The sequence below is a fragment of the Elephas maximus genome, chromosome 25 (genome assembly GCF_024166365.1).
Source record: "Elephas maximus indicus isolate mEleMax1 chromosome 25, mEleMax1 primary haplotype, whole genome shotgun sequence".
Classification (NCBI taxonomy): Eukaryota; Metazoa; Chordata; class Mammalia; order Proboscidea; family Elephantidae; genus Elephas; species Elephas maximus.
The window spans coordinates 61,921,741-61,940,537 of NC_064843.1; the positions used below are offsets into that span (position 1 = coordinate 61,921,741).

Consider the following 18,797-nt stretch of genomic DNA (forward strand, 5'->3'; position numbering starts at 1 on the left):
CAAAGAAGTTTCCTAAATAAATTGAACTCTTGGAAGGCCAGCATAGAAGGGGTGGGGGTTTGGGGGCCATGGTTTCAGGGGACATCTAAGTCAATGGGCATAATAAAATCTATTAAGAAAATATTCTGCATCACACTTTGGAGAGTGGCGTCTGGGGTCTTAAACGCTAACAAGCGGCCATCTAAGATGCATCAGTTGGTCTCAACCCACCTGGACCAAAGGAGAATGAAGAACACCAAAGACACAAGGTAATTATGAGCCCAACAGACAGACAGGGCTACATAAACCAGAGACTACATCAGCCTGAGACAAAAAGAGCTGGACGGTGCCTGGCTACAAGTGATGACTGCCCTGGCAGGGAACACAAGAGAGAACCCCTGAGGGAACAGGAGAGCAGTGGGATACAGACTCTAAATTCTCATAAAAAGACCAGACTTAATGGTCTGACTGAAACTAGAAGGACCCCGGAGGTCATGGTCCCCAGACCTTCTGTTAGTCCAAGACAGGAACCTCCCCAAAGCCAACTCTTCAGACAGGGATTGGACTGGACTATAAGAGAATGATACTGGTGAGGAGTGAGCTTCTTGGATCAAGTAGACACATGAGACTATGTGGGCATCTCCTGATTGGAGGGGAGATGAGAGGGCAGAGGGGGACAGAAGCTGGCTGAATGGACATGAAACGAAGAGAGGAGGGAAGGAATGTGCTGTCTCATTAGGGGGAGAGCAACTAGGAGTATATAGCAAGGTGTATGTAAATTTTTGTATGAGAGACTGACTTGATTTTTAAACACCCACTTAAAGCATAATTAAAAAAAAAAAAAAAAAACCCAAGCCCGTTGCAATCAAGTTGATTTCAACTCATAGTGACCCTATAGGACAGAGGAGAACTGCCCCACAGGGTTTCCAAGGAGCACCTGGTGGATTAGAACTGCTGGCCTCTTGATTAACAGCTACAGCTCTTAACCACTACACTACAAGGGTTTTCTAGGTCACAACAGAGCCACACATAATGACATTTCAAATGACCATCACTGATTTCAGGCTTTGTTTTGAAACCTGTGAATATACTATATAGGGCCACATATCTTTGTGCACAGCAAAATTAACTGAAGAAAAAAAAAAACTCTCATAATTGGGACAGAAAACATAATACAATTTATAAGTAATTTCTATATTCCCAATCAATATATTCTCCCACAGAAATAATCAAAATGCATGCACCTATACATAGTTTGGAGCCCTTGTGGTACAGTGGTTAAGAGCTTGGCTGCTAACCAAAAGGCTGGCAGTCTGAATCCACCAGCTACTCCGTGGCAACTCTATGGGGCAGTTCTACTCTGTCCCATAGGGTTGCCATAAATCAGAATTGACTCGACAGCAACGGGTTTGGTTTGGCTTTATAGAGAGTTTAAAGGAGCCCTAAAGGCACGATGTTTAAGCACTCAGCGGCTAACCAAAGGTCAGCAGTTTGAACCCACCAGTGGCTATGCAGGAGGAAAGAGCAAGCAATCGGCTTCTGTAAAGATTATAGCCTTAGAAGCACTGTGGGGCAGTTCTATGCTGCCTATTGGTTCTGAGTCGGAATCAACTTGACAGTACACAGTAACGACCACGCAGAGAGAGAGCTTAGCTGGCTACATGAAACATATAATTGTACAAGAGGGAACTTTTCCAAAGAATAAGCAATAAACTATAAAATAACAGACACACTAGTAGAGAGGCAGCCAATCTTGCACATCTCTTCACAACTCCAAGTTCAGTGACGGCACCTTGGAGCCTGGGTTGGTCGTGCTGACCGTGCCTATCACATCATGGAAGGAGGGAAATGCTATAAATCAGGGCTTTTCCCTCTCCTTCCTTTTGAAAACCAATTGTTCAACAGTGATCAGCACACCACTGAGTACAACAACAATGTTATCAAGAGCCACCGGCCAGTTGTCTACCATGGTGCATATTTATATGAACTTTTAACATGAAGGAATCCCCTTACATATCTGCACACATGAACTTAAACACAGTAAGATTCCAAAAATGTAAACCAAAATTTAAAGGGTAAATGACTTTGCCTTTTGAGTATCCATTTTAAGGAATATTTCTGTATGAGAGATGAACACCTCGGACAGCTACTTTACCAAGTACCTCAACACTCAGATGCATGTTTTATCCTACAGATGAGGACCCAGATAGAAAGCTGTCACTAGAAAGCTGGTGACAAATCCATGTCTTGATACCATCCTTAAGGTGCACGCCACAGGATCCAATTACAGGCTGACTTCGCTGGACGGAGGGTTCATGCAATAGATGAATTTCCGTAATACAGGAGTTTATATTATAACAAGACTGCAACGTATTGATGTATCAAATATTCTGAACTGTACCTCAAAAAAGACGAAGAAGAATATGACAAAGTACAAACTATCTCATTCTAATGTTTTTTTCAAAATTCTACCACATTAATTTTCACACATTAAAAAATGCTCAAAGAATTTTACGGTGAACATCCACATACCCAACACTTACATCCACCACTAGCATTTTGCCGTGTTTGCTTTATCACATATCAGTCCTTCACTCCACCCCTTTGTCTGTCCTTCCTTCAGTCCATTTGGAACTCCCATAGCACACACGCTGTTCCACCTGGTAGTGTCCCACAAGTTCCTCAGGCTCTGTTCACTTTCTTTCATCCTTTTTTCCTTCTGCTCCTGAGGCTCAATAAATTCAATTGTCCTATTTCAAGTTTTCTGATTCTCTCTTCCGTCAGCTTGTCAGAGAGTTCCTCTAAGTCTCTGGGAATACCAGCATTAGGCTCCTCTTTGCTATGTTTATATGTTGATGAGGTTTTCTGGACTGGCTTCTTTCCCACCTATCTCTGGGTTTACAGTTTGTTATAGAATTTTCCCTCCACATGTCAGGATTTTTCTCAAAAACAAAATCACAACACAACATATTAAAGGCAGGGTTAGAGGGATGATTTTTCGGTTCTGTGACATAGTCCAATTCATCAATAGTATCTCTTGGAGTATTATAAGTAAAAGAACAAAAACCTCTTCACTTTCATAAACTTACAATACACGTGCACACACTAACCTGGCGAAATACTTCATTGACAAAATTGACATAACCTCGCGTTGACAAGAGAATCCGCTGCACCATTTCATACACCGTTCGGTGTTCTTCCTCAATGCTGCAAAGGCTGGAGGTACTGAGTCTTCGGTCCGACAAGGTGCTACTGTTAGAATGGTTTTTGTCCTGCTCTGCTGGCATGGCACCATCCAGCTCCGGCACTTTCTCTGGCACCGTACCACCACCAACAGTCTGCAAGAAAGCCATCTGAGTCAACTCTCAAGAACATCTAGCAAAAGTTAAGACTCAGCTTATTTTAAAGAGCACTGGTGACCGTCAACTTGCACAGTGTAAGCAGGCTGAAGACAGTACTCCCTGACGCACGCAGACTCCAGGACCTGTAGATACCCATTTTCTAGCTCACCCTAAGCCCTGCCCAGCTCAGTAATTTTAACAGGAAAACTACTAAATTATTGCAAAGGAGCTGTGAAATTTTATCAACCTAAAAACCTTAACTTACATCCGTAAGATCACAGAATAAATTACCGTGCAAATGCACTTGTATGAACATCACAGTGGGTCTCCACACTTCCACATTTACCCCATGGTCACAGAGATCGGGAAACTCCTCTGTAGCCACAACACTGGGGAGGCTCATTTTATTCATAAGATCGAGTGGCACCCTGATCAAGGAGTGCCGAGGTCTTTAAGGGCATTTTCTGAGAGGAACCCTGATCTGAGTTTTACAGTCAGAATCTATTTAGAAAACTTTAAACATTTAGGAGACTTCAGGAATGAAAATAGTAATTCTTTCAATGAATTCACAAAATTTAAGATTAACATCGATTTCTGCTTTCACTCTTCCACAGACTTAAAGGTTTTCTCCAAGCATAAAATATGTATAATTTTGCTTCATCTCTATAAACTCCATTATTACCCTCTTAAATGCCAAAAATACATAACCTAAATACCACTAAAAATGTACTCACTGTGAACATTTTTTACAAGAAATAATATGAGTAGTACAAAATGGTAATTTCAGTAACCACCAAGGACAGTGTGAAAGCAAAACAGATACCCAAATAGTAATCTCTAGAGAAAATTATTGGAAATTGTATTTCCAATAGTTTTTCTCTTCATGCGTCAGCTACTAAGCCTCCGTGGCTCATCAAACGCACTATCACACTGTGAGGTGTGCTACCCTACAGAAACTATTTCCTCTTTTTGATGGATCAACTATCTTCCACAGAAAAATAAAATTTTACTCAACCGTCTTTTTTATCTGAATCTTCAGTGGCAATGACCCAAGGAAGAGAGCAGAATGGTGCGGAAAGAAGAGGCCCCAAATAAATACCACAGAACTTGCGTCTACACATTTCTACCTGCTTCCACACATTTCTACCTGCTGCAAGGCAAGTCACTTAATTTACTTGGATTCTTTTTTTTTAATCTGTAAAACATGAAAATGAGATTAGCTCTAAACACTTCTTATGGCTCAGTAACCTGTTACTTTTTTAACAGCTAACACCCATTTTCCCCATAGGCTAAAAAAATTTTTACATACGTAGAAAATTAAAGATGCCCACAAATTCCTAAACTCCTTTCATAAAGAGGTAAAGTCTGTCCCCTCTCTTTGGTTTACATGGATTGTGTGGCTGCTTTAGCCAATAGAAGAGAACAAAAGAGCCCTGTGCCAGATTCAGATTCAGGCCCAGGCCCAAGAAATTGACATTTACCGCCTCCCACCTCTTGATACATCTATTCTCGGCGCCCCAAACAGCCAGGTAAGTAGTCCAACTACCCTGATACAGAAAGCCTGGAAAGGAAGTGAGGCCCAACAGGTCCATGCTTCCAACACCCTCAGCAAGGTTACAGGTACGTGAATGAAGGAATCCTGGAGGCAAGACACCAACCCAGCTGCCAGCAGAGTACCACCACCCACTGACCCCACTTACTGAGTTAGTGAGTTCCCACATGAAGCACAAGAACCGCCTAGCCAAACCCTGCCCAAATTCCTGACCCAAAAAGTGACATATGATAAAAGGGCTGTTGTTTGTTTCCTTTTCCACCTTATTTTTTAAAATAATTTCTGTTTCTGGACAGGGGCCGCCCATTTGGTCTCGTGTATCTGATTGAACTAAGAAGCACACTCCTCACGTGCATTATTTTTTGCTTTATACTCATATCTAATTCTTTTCTGAAGAGTGGGCTTTGGGAATGGTTTCAATTTTGGGTCATAAAGTACATCCAGGGGCCACAGTTTTGGAAGTTCCTCCAGTCTCTGCCAGTCCATCGAGTCAGCTCATTTCATGTGAATTTGAGTTCTGCGCCACACTTTTCTCTCACTCCATCCAGAACTCTCTGTGTGTTCCATATCAGGGTGGTCCATTGGTGGTAGTCAGGCACCATCTAGTTCTTCTGGTCTCAGGCTGGTGGAATCAACGGTTTATGTGGACCTTTAGTCTCTTGGGTAAATATTTTCCTTCTGTCGTTGGTTTTCTTCATTCTCCTTTGCTCCAAGTGGAGTGGGACAAATTGATGTGTCTTAGATGGCCACTCGCTTTTTTTTTATCGTGCTTTAAGTGAAAGTTTACAAATTGAGTCAGTCTCTCACACAAAAACTTATACACACCTTGCTACATACTCCCAGTTGATTTCCCCCTAATGAGACAGCCCGCTCCCTCCCTCCACTCTCTCTTTTCGTGTCCATTTCGCCAGCTTCTAACCCCCTCTACCCTCTCATCTCCCCTCCAGGCACAATATGCCAACATAGTCTCAAGCGTCCACTTGATCCAAGAAACTGACTCCTCACCAGCATCCCTCTCCAACCCATTGTCCAGTCCAATCCCTGTCTGAAGAGTTGGCTTTGGGAATGGTTCCTGTCCTGGGCCATCAGAAGGTCTGGGGGCCGTGACCATCAGGGTCCTTCTAGTCTCAGTCAGACCATTAAGTCTGGTCTTTTTATGAGAATTTGGGGTCTGCATCCCACTGCTCTCCTGCTCCCTTCAGGGGTTCTCTGTTGTGTTCGCTGTCAGGGCAGTCATCAGTTGTAGCTGGGCACCATCTAGTTTTTCTGGTCTCGGGCTGACATAGTCTCCGGCTGACACAATCTCCGGTTTATGTGGCCCTTTCTGTCTCTTGGGTTCATAATTACCTTGTATCCTTGGTGTTCTTCATTCTCCTTTGATCCAGGTGGGTTAAGACCAATTGATGCATCTTATATGGCCACTTCACAAGCTTTTAAGACCCCAGGCACCAATCACCAAGCGGGATGCAGAACATTTTCTTAATAAACTTTGTTACGTCAATTGACCTAGGTGTCCCCTGAAACTACTGGCCCAAGGCCCCACCCCCAGCTATTCTGTTTCTCCAAGTGTTTGGATATGTCCAGGAAACTTCTTAGCTTTCACTTTGGTGTGGTTGTGCTGACTTCCCCTGTGTTGTGTGCTATCCTTCCCTTCACCGAAGTTGATCCTTGTCTACTACCTAATTGGTGAGTTCCTCTCTCCCTCCCTCCCCACCCTCGTAACCATCAAGGAATACATTTTTCTGTGTTTAAACTTTTTCTTAAGTTCTTATAATAGTGGTCTCATACAATATTTCTTCTTTATCATTCCATAGTGTTCCATTGTGTGTACGCACCGTAATTTGTTTATCCATTCATCTGTTGATGGGCACCTAGGTTGTCTCCATCTTTTTGCTATCGTCAACAACGTTGCAATGAACGTGGGTGTGCAGAGGTCTATTCATGTGATGGCTCTTATTTCCTTAGGATATATTCCTAGGAGTGGGATTGCTGGATTATATGGTAGTTCTATTTCTAGCTTTTTAATGAAGTGCCTAATCATTTCCCAAAGTGGTTGTACCATTTTACATTCCCACCAGCAGTGCATAAGTGTTCCAATTACCCTACAAACTCTCTAACATTTATTATTTTGTGTTTTTTTGTATTAGCACCAGCCTTGTTTGGATAAGACCATATCTCATTGCAGTTTTGATCTGCATTCCTCTAACAGCTAATGATCCTGAGCATTTCCTCATATATCTGTTAGCTGCCTGAATGTCTTCTTTGGTGAAGTCGTGTTTCGTATCCTTTGCACATTTTTTAATTGGGTTATTTGTCTTTTTGTTGTTCAGGTGTTGCAGTATCTTGTAGATTTTAGAGCTTAGACCCTTATCAGGTATGTCGTAGCCACAAATTTTTCTTCCCAGTCTGTTGGTTGTCTTTTTACCTTTTTGGTGAAGTCTTTGGACGAACATAGGTGTTTGATTTTTAGGGGCTCACAGTTATCTAGTTTCTTTTCTGGTGTTTGTGCACTGTTAGACATACTTCGCATACTATTTAAGCCATGTATTAGGGCTCCTAGCATTGTCCCTATTTTTTCTTCCATGATTTTCATCATTTTACATTTTGTATTTAGATCTTTGATCCATTTTGAGAATTTTTGAGCATGGTGTGGGGTATCAGTCTTGTTTCATTTTTTGCAGACAGATATCAAGTTACGCCAGCACCGTCTGTTAAGGAGACTGTCTTTTCCCCATTTAACTGACTTTAGGCCCTTGTCAAATACCAGCTGCTCATATGTGGATGGATTTATGTCTGGATTCTCCATTCTGTTCCATTGCTCCATGTATCTGGAACAGTACCAGGCTGTTTTGACTACTGTGGCAGTATATGTTCTAAAATCAGGTAGGGTGAGGCCTCCCATTTTGTTCTTCTTCTCCATTAATGCTTTACTTGCCCAGGGCCTCATCCCTTTCCATATGAAATTGGTGATTTGTTTCTCCAGCTCATTAAAAAATGCCCTTGGAACTAGGAGTACATAGCAAGGTACATCAGTTTTTGTAAGAGAGACTGACTTGATTTGTCAACTTTCACTTAAAGCACAATTAAAAAAAAAATTCCATTGGAATTTGGATTGAGATTGCATTGTATCTATAGATCACTTTGAGTAGAAGAGACATTTTCACAATGTTGAGTCTATCCATGAGCAAGGTATGTTTTTTCCACTTATATAGGTCTCTTTTGGTTTCTTGCAGTACTGTCTTGTAGTTTTCTTTGTATAGGTCTTTTACGTCTCTAGTTAGATTTATTTCTAAGTATTTTGTCTTCTTGGGGGATACTGTAAATGGTACTGATTTGGTGGTTTCCTCTTCGACATTCTCTTTGTTGATGTAGAGGAATCCAGCTGATTTTTGTATGTTTATCTTCTATCTGGATACTCTGCTAAACTCTTCTACTAGTTTCAGTAGTTTTCTTGAGGATTGCTTAGCGTTTTCTGTGTATAAGATCACGTCATCTGCAAACAGAGATACTTTTACTTCTTCCTTACCAACCTGGATGCCCTTTATTTCTTTATCTAGCCTCGTTGCTCTGGCTAGGACCTCCCACAAAATGCTGACTAAGAGAGGTGATAAAGGGCATCCTTGTCTGGTTCCCGTTATCAAGGGGAATGCTTTCAGACTCTCTCCATTTAGGATGATGTTGGCTGCTGGTTTTGTATTAATGCCCCTTATTATGTTGAAAAATTTTCTTTCCATTCCTGCTTTGCTGAGAATTTTTATCATGAATGCGTGTTGAGAACTTTGTCAAACGCCTTTTCTGCATCAATTGATAAGATCATGTGGTTCTTGTCTTTTGTTCTATTTATATGATGGATTACATTGATTTTCTAATGTTGAACCATCCCTGCATACCTGATATGAATCCGACTTGGTCATGGTGAATTATTTTTTTGATGTGTAGTTGAATTCTGTTGGCTAGAATTTTGTTAGGATTTTTGTATCTAAGTTCATGAGTGATATAAGCCTGTAATTTTCTCTTTTTGTGGTGTGTTTACCTGGTTTTGGTATTAGGGATATGCTGGCTTCATAGAATGAGTTTGGGAGTATTCCATCCTTTTCTATGCCCTGAAGTACTTTTAGTAGTAATGGTGTTAACTCTTCTCTGAAAGGTAGAATTCTCCAGTGAAGCTGTCAGGGCCAGGCTTTTTTATGTTGGGAGTTTTTAAATTACCTTTTCAATCTCTTCTTTTGTTGTGGGTTTATTTAGTTGTTCTACCACGGTTTGTGTTAGTTTAGGTAGGTAGTGTGTTTCTAGAAATTTGTCCATTTCTTCTGTTTTTCAAATTTGTTTAAAGTACAATTTTTCATAGTGATATGATAGGATTCTTTTAATTTCACTGGGGTCTGTTGTGGTCTCACTCATCTAATTTCTTATTTGGGTTCTTTGCTTCCTCTTCTGTCTTTCTTTTGTCAATTTGTCCAGTTTATTAACTTTGCTGACCTTTTCAAAGAACCAGCTTTTGGTCTTCTTAAGTCTTTCAATTGTTTTTCTGTTCTCTATTTCATTTAATTCTGCTCTAATTTTTATCATTTGCTTTCTTCTGGTGCCTGAGGGTTTCTTTTGTTGTTCTCTATTTGTTCAAGTTTTAGGGATAATTCTTTGATTTTGGCCCTTTCTTCTTTTTGGATGTATGCATTTCTTGATATAAATTGATCTCTGAGCACTGTGTTAGCTGTCTCCCAAAGGTTCTGATAGGAAGTGCTTTCATTTGGTTCTATGAATTTCTTTATTCCGTCCTTAATTTCTTCTATAACCCAGTTGTTTTTTAGAAAGGTGTTGTTCAGTTTCCAGGTGTTTGATTTCTATTCCCTGTTTTTTCTGTTACGAATTTCTACTTTTATGGCTTTACGGCCAGAGAAGATGCTTTGTAATTTTTCAATGTTTTAGATTCTGTTAAGGCTTGCTTTATGACCTAATATGTGGTCTATCCTACAGAATATTCCATGTGCGTTCAGAAAAGAAAGTACACTTAGCTGCTGTTGGCTGGAGTGTTCCGTATATGTCTGTGAGGTCAAGGAAGTTAACTCTGGCATTTAGAACTTCCATGTCTTTACTGAGCTTCTTTCTGGATGTTCTGTCCTTCACCAAAAGTGGTGTGTTGAACTTTCCTACTATTATCGTGGAGCTGTCTATCTCGCTTTTCAATGCTGTTAAAGTTTGTTTTATGTATCTTGAAGCCCTGTCAAGCCCTGTAAATATTTAATACGGTTATATCCTCCTGGTATACCTGATATATTGTCCCTTTAATCATTATATAGTGTCCTTCCTTAACCTTTGTGGTGGATTTAACTTTAAAGTCTATTTGGTCAGAAATTAATATGGTCACTCCTGTTCTTTTTTGATTGTTGTTTGCTTGATATGTCTTTTCCATCCTTTGAGTTTTAGTTTCTCTGTGTCTTTAAGTCTAAGGTGTATCTCTTGTAGGTAGCATATACATGAATCGTATTTTTTTATCCATTTTGCCACTCTCTGTCTCATTATTGGTGCATTTAGTTCATTTACATTCACTGTAATTAAGGATAGGTATGACTTTCGTGCTGTCATTTTGATGTCTTTTTTTGTGTGTTGTTGAGTTTCTTTTTTCCGCTCAGTTTTTTGTGTCAAGTAGTTTTTCTTTATATATTGTCTTTTCCTCTTTTTCACTGTTGTTGATTTTGGTTTTTGCTGAGTAGTCCGAGCTTATTCTTCTTGATTCTTCTTTGTAGGTAACTTTTTGTTTATCCCTAGCCACTCTTAAAATTCCCTTTTTATCTTTAGTTTTGGCAAGTTTGATTATGTCTTGGTGACTTTCTTTTGGGATCTACCTTATGTGGGGTTCGATGAGCATCTTGGATAGATATCTTCTAGTCTTTCATGATATTAGGGAAGTTTTCTGCCAACAAATCTTCAACAATTCTCTCTATACTTCCTGTTCTCCCTCCCTGTCCTGGAACTCCAATCACTCGTAGGTTATTTCTCTTGATAGAGTCCCACATCATTCTTAGGTTTTCCTCATTTTTTTTAATTCTTTTTATCTGATTTTACTTTGAATATATTGGTGCCAAGTGGTTTATCTTCAATCTCACTAATTCTGACTTGCATTTCCTTAATTCTGCTCCTCTGACTTTCTATTGAGTTGTCTAATTCTGAAATTTTATTGTTAATCTTCTGAATTTCTGATTGCTATCTCTCTATGGATTCTTGCAGCCTATTAAATTTGTCATTATGGTCTTGAGTAACCTTCATTTCCTCGACTGCTTTATCTGTGTGTCCCTTGGCTTCTTCTGCATTTTGCCTGATCTCCTTCCTGATCTCTTGAAGAGTTCTGTATATTAATCTTTTGTATTCTACCTCTGGTTATTCCAGGAATATCTCTTTTTCCAGAAGATTCCTCCCTTCTTTATTTTGGGAGCTTGTTGAAGCAATCGTGGTCTGCTTCTTTATGTGATTTGATATTGACTGCTGTCTTCGAGTCATCTATAAGTTATTGTATTAATTTATTTTATGTTTCTTTACTGTGTCCTAACTTCTTGGCTTTGTTTTGTTTTGATATGCCCAAATAGGCTGCTTGAGTGAGCCAGCTTGATTGTTTGCACCTTTTATGCTCTAACATCCTGTCACCAGATGGCTAGAGCTATCACCAGGTATGTTAGCCTCTCACTTTTCTTATATGGATTCAGCTCAGGTGTCCAGGTACTTGGTCACCAAGCGTGTGGTGCGGGCTCTCACCTACAGTTTTAGAGGAGCAGGGGTGATTACTGTAGGCACAGGTAGCTGGCTGCAACAAGGGGTCATGCTCTGAGGAAGGCAGGTGGTTGGGAACCATCCCCTGGGTATCTTTGAGAAAAACGCATCCCTGTTCCCCACATCACAAAGGTGGGTGGGCTCTGCAGCCGAACCATGGGCACCCAATGCTTTTGGCTGTAAGGACTGAGACGCACCACTTATTCTCAGACCCCCCCATCCCAGGGTGGCCAGGTGGCGTGGGTGGAGTCACCAGTCCTCAGGCCCAATGTGGGTAGGTGAGGACCCTGCTTGATAGGCAAAGGGGTGTCAAATATCGAAAAACCACCTCGCCAGCGGACAGCTGAAACAGTTGAAGTCAGACATCAGGCACATACACCACTGCTGTCTGCCAACAGAGCCTAAGCTCCTGAAATGGACCCACACAGGTCCATGCAACAGTGAAAGGCATTCAAACTCTGTGGACTGTTTGTGCCTGGACAGGAATTGCTTCTGCTCTGAATTCCCAGCTTACAGGAGCCAGAAGATTATTTTTTCCCCATTTGTTAATTTGTTCCTTCTCCAAGGCCAGAACAATGGCTCAGGGCATGCAGCAGGACTTACATTAGGCCCCGGGTAATCAATGGCCACTGATGCTGGCTTTGGGGCTAAGGCAGAGGGAGGAGGGAGCAGATAAATGGGAGAGTGTTCTTTGATGGTAAAATGAGATGCAAGCACTTACATTTGGCCAAGAGTGCTGTTCTCTGCTGATCCCGGAGGCGTGAGCAGCCTCTGTTTGTCTTGCTCTTTCTCCCTGAGAAAACTGAGTCCTGAATTCTACCGCCATCCCCACTGCAGTCGTGCCAGGAGATCGTGCCTGAGGAGCACTGGCTTCCACCAAGTCAGGTCCAGCAACTCCTTGCCACTTCTGAACCATCTCTCCCTCCACCTGCCGCTTGGTCTGATTTCTTGACTTTGCCTTTGATGTTCATGGTTCTTAGATTAGCATATATATAAGTGATTCACTTGTTTTTTTGGGTCTTTGTTGTAAGAGGGATCACCGGAAGTATCTGACTACTCCGCCTGCTTGGCCCTGCTTTCTCGTTTTAAATTTTGTATTTAGGTCTTTGATCCATTTTGAGTTAGTTTTTGTGCATAGTGTGAGGTATGGGTCCTATTTCATTTTTCTGCTGATGGATATCCAGTCACGCCAGCACCAATTGTTGAAGAGACTGTCTTTTCCCAGTTTAACACACTTTGGGTCTTTGTCAAATATCAGCTGCTCATAGGTGGATGGATTTACGTCTGGGTTCTCACTTCTATTCCATTGGTCTATGTATCTGTTGTTGTACCAGTACCAGGCTGTTTTGACTACTCAGGTAGTGTGAGGTCTCCCACTTTGTCCTTCTTCAGTAATACTTTACTTATCCAGAGCTTCTTCTCTTTCCATAGGAAGTCGGTGATTTGTTTATCCATTTTGTTAAAAAATGCCACTGGAATTTGGGTTGGGATTACATCGTATCTGTAGACCACTTTGGGTAGAATTGACAATTTCACAATGTTGAGTTTTCCTATCCATGAGTATGGTATATTTTTCCGTTTATGTAGGTCTCTTTTGGTTTCCTGCAGGAGTGTTTTGTAGTTTTCTTTGTATAGGTCTTTTACGTCTCTGGTTAGATTTACTCCTAAGTATTTTATCTTCTTAGCGGCTACTGTAAATGGTATTGATTTGATGATTTCTTTTTCAAAATTTTCTTTGTTGATGTAGAGGAATCCAACTAATTTTTGTTTATCTTGTATCCTAACATTTTGGTGAAATCTTCTATTAGTTCCAGAGTTTTCTTGTGGATTTTTTGGAGTATTCTTTGTATAAGATCACATCATCTGTGAACAGAGATACCTTTACTCGTTCATTACCAATTTGGATATTTCTTTTTCTTGCCTTATTACTCTGGCTAGGACCTCCAGCACAATGTTGAACAAGAGTGGTGATAATCCTTGTCCGGTTCCCATTCTCAAAGGGGACGCTTTCAGACTCTCTCTGTTTGGAAAGATGTTGGCTGTTGGCTTTAGGGCTGTTGTTGTAAGCCACTATATTTTGAGGTAGCTGGCAACACAGCACTTACATAACTAAAATAATGTACGTACAGACTTATCTCTGAAGACATACCATTTTAAAAATGAGCTGTTATCCGAACAGATCATAATGACAGCATAGATGGCTTTCCCATCAAGCCAGGAGATGAAAATCTACTTCTAATAGAACTATGCTTTCCTAAGCCTCCTGTAGTACACACTACCACCAAAAAAGGCTATTTTCCAAAAACATCTAGATATTTTGAGAGACATTTATAATTACAGTAAAAGTGATGACACCGAAAACAAAACTAAATATCCAAGTCCACTGATTCCTTCCCTTTTCTATGAAGGTTAACAGCAAGAACATAAATAAATATTAAACACTGAGACAGGCCCATCTTCCCCCTAATGGAATCAAGTTGGAGTTCTCAACAGTTATTTAGCTTTAGTTGATTCTGTGCTAAATGCAAACATTACTGTTCCTTCTCTGGTGTATGATAAAGCCTCAGTCAGTGAAACAAACACATCTGCCTGGACGAGGCCTACGCTGCCAGGGCTCACAAAACTGCATGACAGTTGATGCCACTTATCCCCTCACCTCCACCTCACCACCTCCCTGCTGTCCTCCCAACTCCACAGCTCATATCGAGACTTGTTCACCCCCAGGTTCAGGCTGAATGAGGGCACCCACAAAGCAAGTGTTAAACAAGAGGATGCAGCTGCCATTCTGCTGGTTATGACTGTTGCCACCCTGTTCCCGTGTCTTGATTTGCCTACGTGGTTGGAATCAGCCTGCACTTGCCTCTGTAGAGTTTAAGGACACAGACAGTATGTACTACAGTGGTCAATAAACAAATGAGTTTCTCTGTACAATACACAAACTCATGTATGGTAGTCAGTTTGTATGAATCACTTTTTCTAACTGTTCATCCCATGAAATACACAATTTTAGGGAACCCAGAGCCCACAGGTCATTATGAAGGGCTGGCTCAGAATTAGTAAAAGTGATATTTTAATAATGTAACAAAGAAACATGACAACTCTCTTCCCATTTCAAGCTTCCTTTTTCCTTCCCTAGTTGACTTGGGTTTTAATGCCTAATTTATGTGCATATAGAATTGCTAAAAGCAGTTATTGCTTAGGTTTTAAAATCACCAGCCTGCTTTCATTAATGCATGTCGAAGTATTTTTATTCATATAAAAATGAATTACCGAATTCAGGCCAAGATGGCGGACTAGGTAGACGCTACCTCGGATCCCTCTTACAACAAAGACTCGGAAAAACAAGTGAATCTAACACACACATAACAATCTACGAACCCTGAACAACAAACACAGATTTAGAGACAGAGAACGAACAAATACGGGGAAGCAGCGATTGTTTTCGGAGCCTGGAGCCAGCGTCCCAGTCAGGTAACCTTGGCGCCGGGCTTAGGTCTGGGCCCAGGGGAGCTGGACTCAAATTCTTTGGACGGCACAAACAAGGGGCGCAGCCCTACCCCCCTGAACTCACCCCAGAAGGGGGCCCAGCCAGTTCGCGCGGGTGGCGTGGCGACACCGCTGGTGGGAGAAGTCCCCAGGAGGCAGTGACTGGTTTTGGAGCCGGGAATGCAGCGTCCCAGCCAGGGAACCTTGGCGCCAGGCTTCTGACTGGGCGCTGACACGGAGCAACCACGGGCCGCAGCCCTACTCCCCTGAACTAACCCCGAGAGGGGGCCCAGCCGGTCCGTAGAGGCGGCGCGGCAACGCGGCTGGCGCAACGAGAAGTACCCGGGAGGCAGCGACTGATTTTGGAGCCGGGAGTGCAGCGTCCCAGCAGGAGAACCTTGACGCTGGGCTTTGGGCTGGCAGCGGAGGACCTGACCGCGGCTTCAGCAGGCCAGACCCTCGGGGGCAATCTCCACACAGCCAGCACACACACGCGACACGCCCCTCGGGAATCTCAGATAAAATAGTCATTCCAAGAAAGACAAGCAACTTTGGCTATATTCCGAGGTGCTACCCTCCTATCTCTCTGAACACTCCCCCACCCTTCCCAGGTGGCTTCATTAACATTGGAATTTCCTGAGAGAGAGGGAGAACGGCTCCGGCTCCGTGGTGGCTTTGCTTCCCCCCCACCCTTTTTTTTTTGGTCTTTTCCTAACCCATTCTTCCGGCATGAGAGAAGGAACCACAAAAAACCCAGGGACCAAAAATCCATCCCTAATTGGACTAAAAACAGAACCAGCTACACCCAAGCATATATGATCCAAATCTCGGACTTTCATCCTTACAGGGAACAAGGTGGTGGTTATAATCCAAAGGCAGTTCTGATAGGGATCTGACTGCATTTTTTTTTTTAGCAGATTTACTGGAAAAACAAGTTTCCCAGGTCTAATATCTCTGCTTATTCAGCAGACCCCTAACTGACCCACAACAGGGAATTGAGGGCTGAAACTCCCCCCAGACCACCTAGCCTCTTGCTGTAGGGGTCTAAGGAGGGTGACATCTACCAATCAGTAGAGGTACTTGCATTGGGGGCGTAAGGTACAGCTGCAGTGCCCTCCCACCAAGGTGCTATAGGAATAGAGACACACCTACATCACTGACACTTGGGGGAACCCTCTCAGCATCCTGCCCCCCCGGAGGGTGAACCCCAGCTGCTAATAGAATCTGGTGCACACAACTATCACCACTACTTCTCGAGGTGGATAGGTGTCAGGGTGCAGCACACACTTGATGACCCAAAATAAGATTCTACTCAAGAATAGTGGATAGACTCAGGCATATATATCTGGCAACAGCCCAAACCAGCTGGTAATAGGTCCGAAGTAAGTCAAGGGCTACAACAAACAAGACAGCACAATCTAGTAGCCCATCCATGTATACTGAAACAAAACAAGATAAGACTCAGTGAACAATTACAGAATAAACCACTACTTTATATCTTAGTGATGGCTCGGAGACAGCAGTCGATATCAAACCACATAAAGAAGCAGACCATGACAGCTTCTACAACCCCCCAAACAAAAGAATCAAAATCTTTCCCAAATGATGATACAATCCTGGAATTATCAGATACAGAATATAAAAAACTAATTTACAGAATGCTTCAAGACATCACAAACGAAATAAGGCAAACTGTGGAAAAAGCCAAGGAACACACTGATAAAACAGTCGAAGAACTCAAAAAGATTATTCAAGAACATAGTGGAAAAATTAATAAGTTGCAAGAATCCATAGAGAGACAGCATTCTGAAATCCAAAAGATGAACAATAAAATTACAGAATTAGACAACGCAATAGCAAGTCAGAGGAGCAGACTCGAGCAATTAGAATGCAGACTGGGAAATCTGGAGGACCAGGGAATTAACACCAACATAGCTGAAAAAAAACAGATAAAAGAATTTAAAAAAAAGAAGAAACCCTAAGAATCATGTGGGACTCTATCAAGAAGGATAACTTGGGTGTGATTGGAGTCCCAGAACAGGGAGGGAGGACAGAAAACACAGAGAAAATAATTGAGGATATGCTGACAGAAAACTTCCCTGACATCATGAAAGACGAAAGGATATCTATCCAAGATGCTCATCGAACCCCATTTAAGATTGATCCAAAAAGAAAAACACCAAGACATATTATCATCAAAACCTGCCAAAACCAAAGATAAAGAGAAAATTTTAAAAGCAGCCAGGGAGAAAAGAAAGGTCTCCTTCAAGGAGAGAATCAATAAGAATAAGTTCAGACTACTCAGCAGAAACCGTGCAGGCAAGAAGGCAATGGGATGACATATACAGAGCACTGAAGGAGAAAAACTGCCAGCCAAGGATCATATATCCAGCAAAACTCTCTCTGAAATATGAAGGCAAAATTAAGATATTTACAAATAAACACAAGCTTAGAGAATTTGCAAAAACCAAACCAAAGCTACAAGAAATACTAAAGGATATTGTTTGGTCAGAAAACCAATAATATCAGATACCAGCACAACACAAGGTCACAAAACAGAACATCCTGATATCAACTCAAATAGGGAAATCACAAAAACAAATTAAGATTAATTAAAAAAAAATGCTCATAACAGGGAATCATTGAAGTCAATATGTAAAAGATCACAATACTCAAAAAGAGGGACTAAATACAGGTGGCATAGAACTGCCATATGGAGAAGGATACAAGGCAATATAGAACAATACAAGTTAGGTTTTTACTTAGAAAAATAGGGGTAAATATTAAGGTAACCACAAGGAGGTATAACAACTCCAGAACTCAAGATAAAGGCCAAGAAAAACGTAACGACTCAACAAACATAAAGTCAAACACTACGAAAATGAGGATCTCACAATTTACTAAGAAAAACGTCTCAGCACAAAAAAGTATGTGGAAAAATGAAATTCTCAACAACACACATAAAAAGGCATCAAAACGACAACACTAAACACTTATTTATCTATAATTACCCTGAATGTAAATGGACTAAATGCACCAATAAAGAGACAGAGAGTCTCGGACTGGATAAAGAAACACAATCGCTCTATATGCTGCCTACAAGAGACACACCTTAGACTTAGAGACACAAACAACCTAAAACTCAAAGAATAGAAAAAAATATATCAAGCGAACAATAAGCAAAAAAGAAGAGGAGTAGCAATATTAATTTCTGACAAAATAGACTTTAGACTTAAATCCACCACAAAGGATAAAGAAGGACACTACATAATAATAAAAGGGACAACTGATCAGGAAGACATAACCATATTAAATATTTATGCACCCAATGACAGGGCTGCAAGATACATAAATCAAATTCTAACAGAACTGAAAAGTGAGATAGACACCTCCACAATTATAGTAGGAGACTTCAACACACCACTTTCGGAGAAGGACAGGACATCCAGTAAGAAGCTCAGTAGAGACACGGAAGACCTACTTACAACAATCAACCAACTTGACCTCATTGACTTATACAGAACTCTCCACCCAACTGCTGCAAAGTATACTTTTTTTTCTAGCGCACATGGAACATTCTCTAGAATAGACCACATATTAGGTCATAAAACAAACCTTTGCAGAATCCAAAACATCGAAATATTACAAAGCATCTTCTCAGACCACAAGGCAATAAA

General features: G+C 41.3%; 1 protein-coding gene across 6 annotated transcripts in view; it reads right to left on the reverse strand.

Moving 5' to 3' along the window:
- RALGAPA2 (Ral GTPase activating protein catalytic subunit alpha 2) overlaps positions 1-18,797 on the reverse strand; it is a 459,903-nt gene that overhangs the window by 322,562 nt on the left and 118,544 nt on the right. For 5 of the 6 annotated variants that reach the window (XR_007515412.1, XM_049869401.1, XM_049869400.1 and 2 more), the window contains exon 10: positions 3,090-3,317. The exons of the other annotated variant lie outside the window; for it this stretch is intronic. Coding sequence is in view for 4 of the 5 variants with exons in the window: in XM_049869401.1 (XP_049725358.1) it covers positions 3,090-3,317 (228 nt within the window). In the remaining variant the exon portion in view is untranslated. The remainder of the gene's footprint in view (positions 1-3,089; positions 3,318-18,797) is intronic. 6 annotated transcript variants of the gene reach the window in all.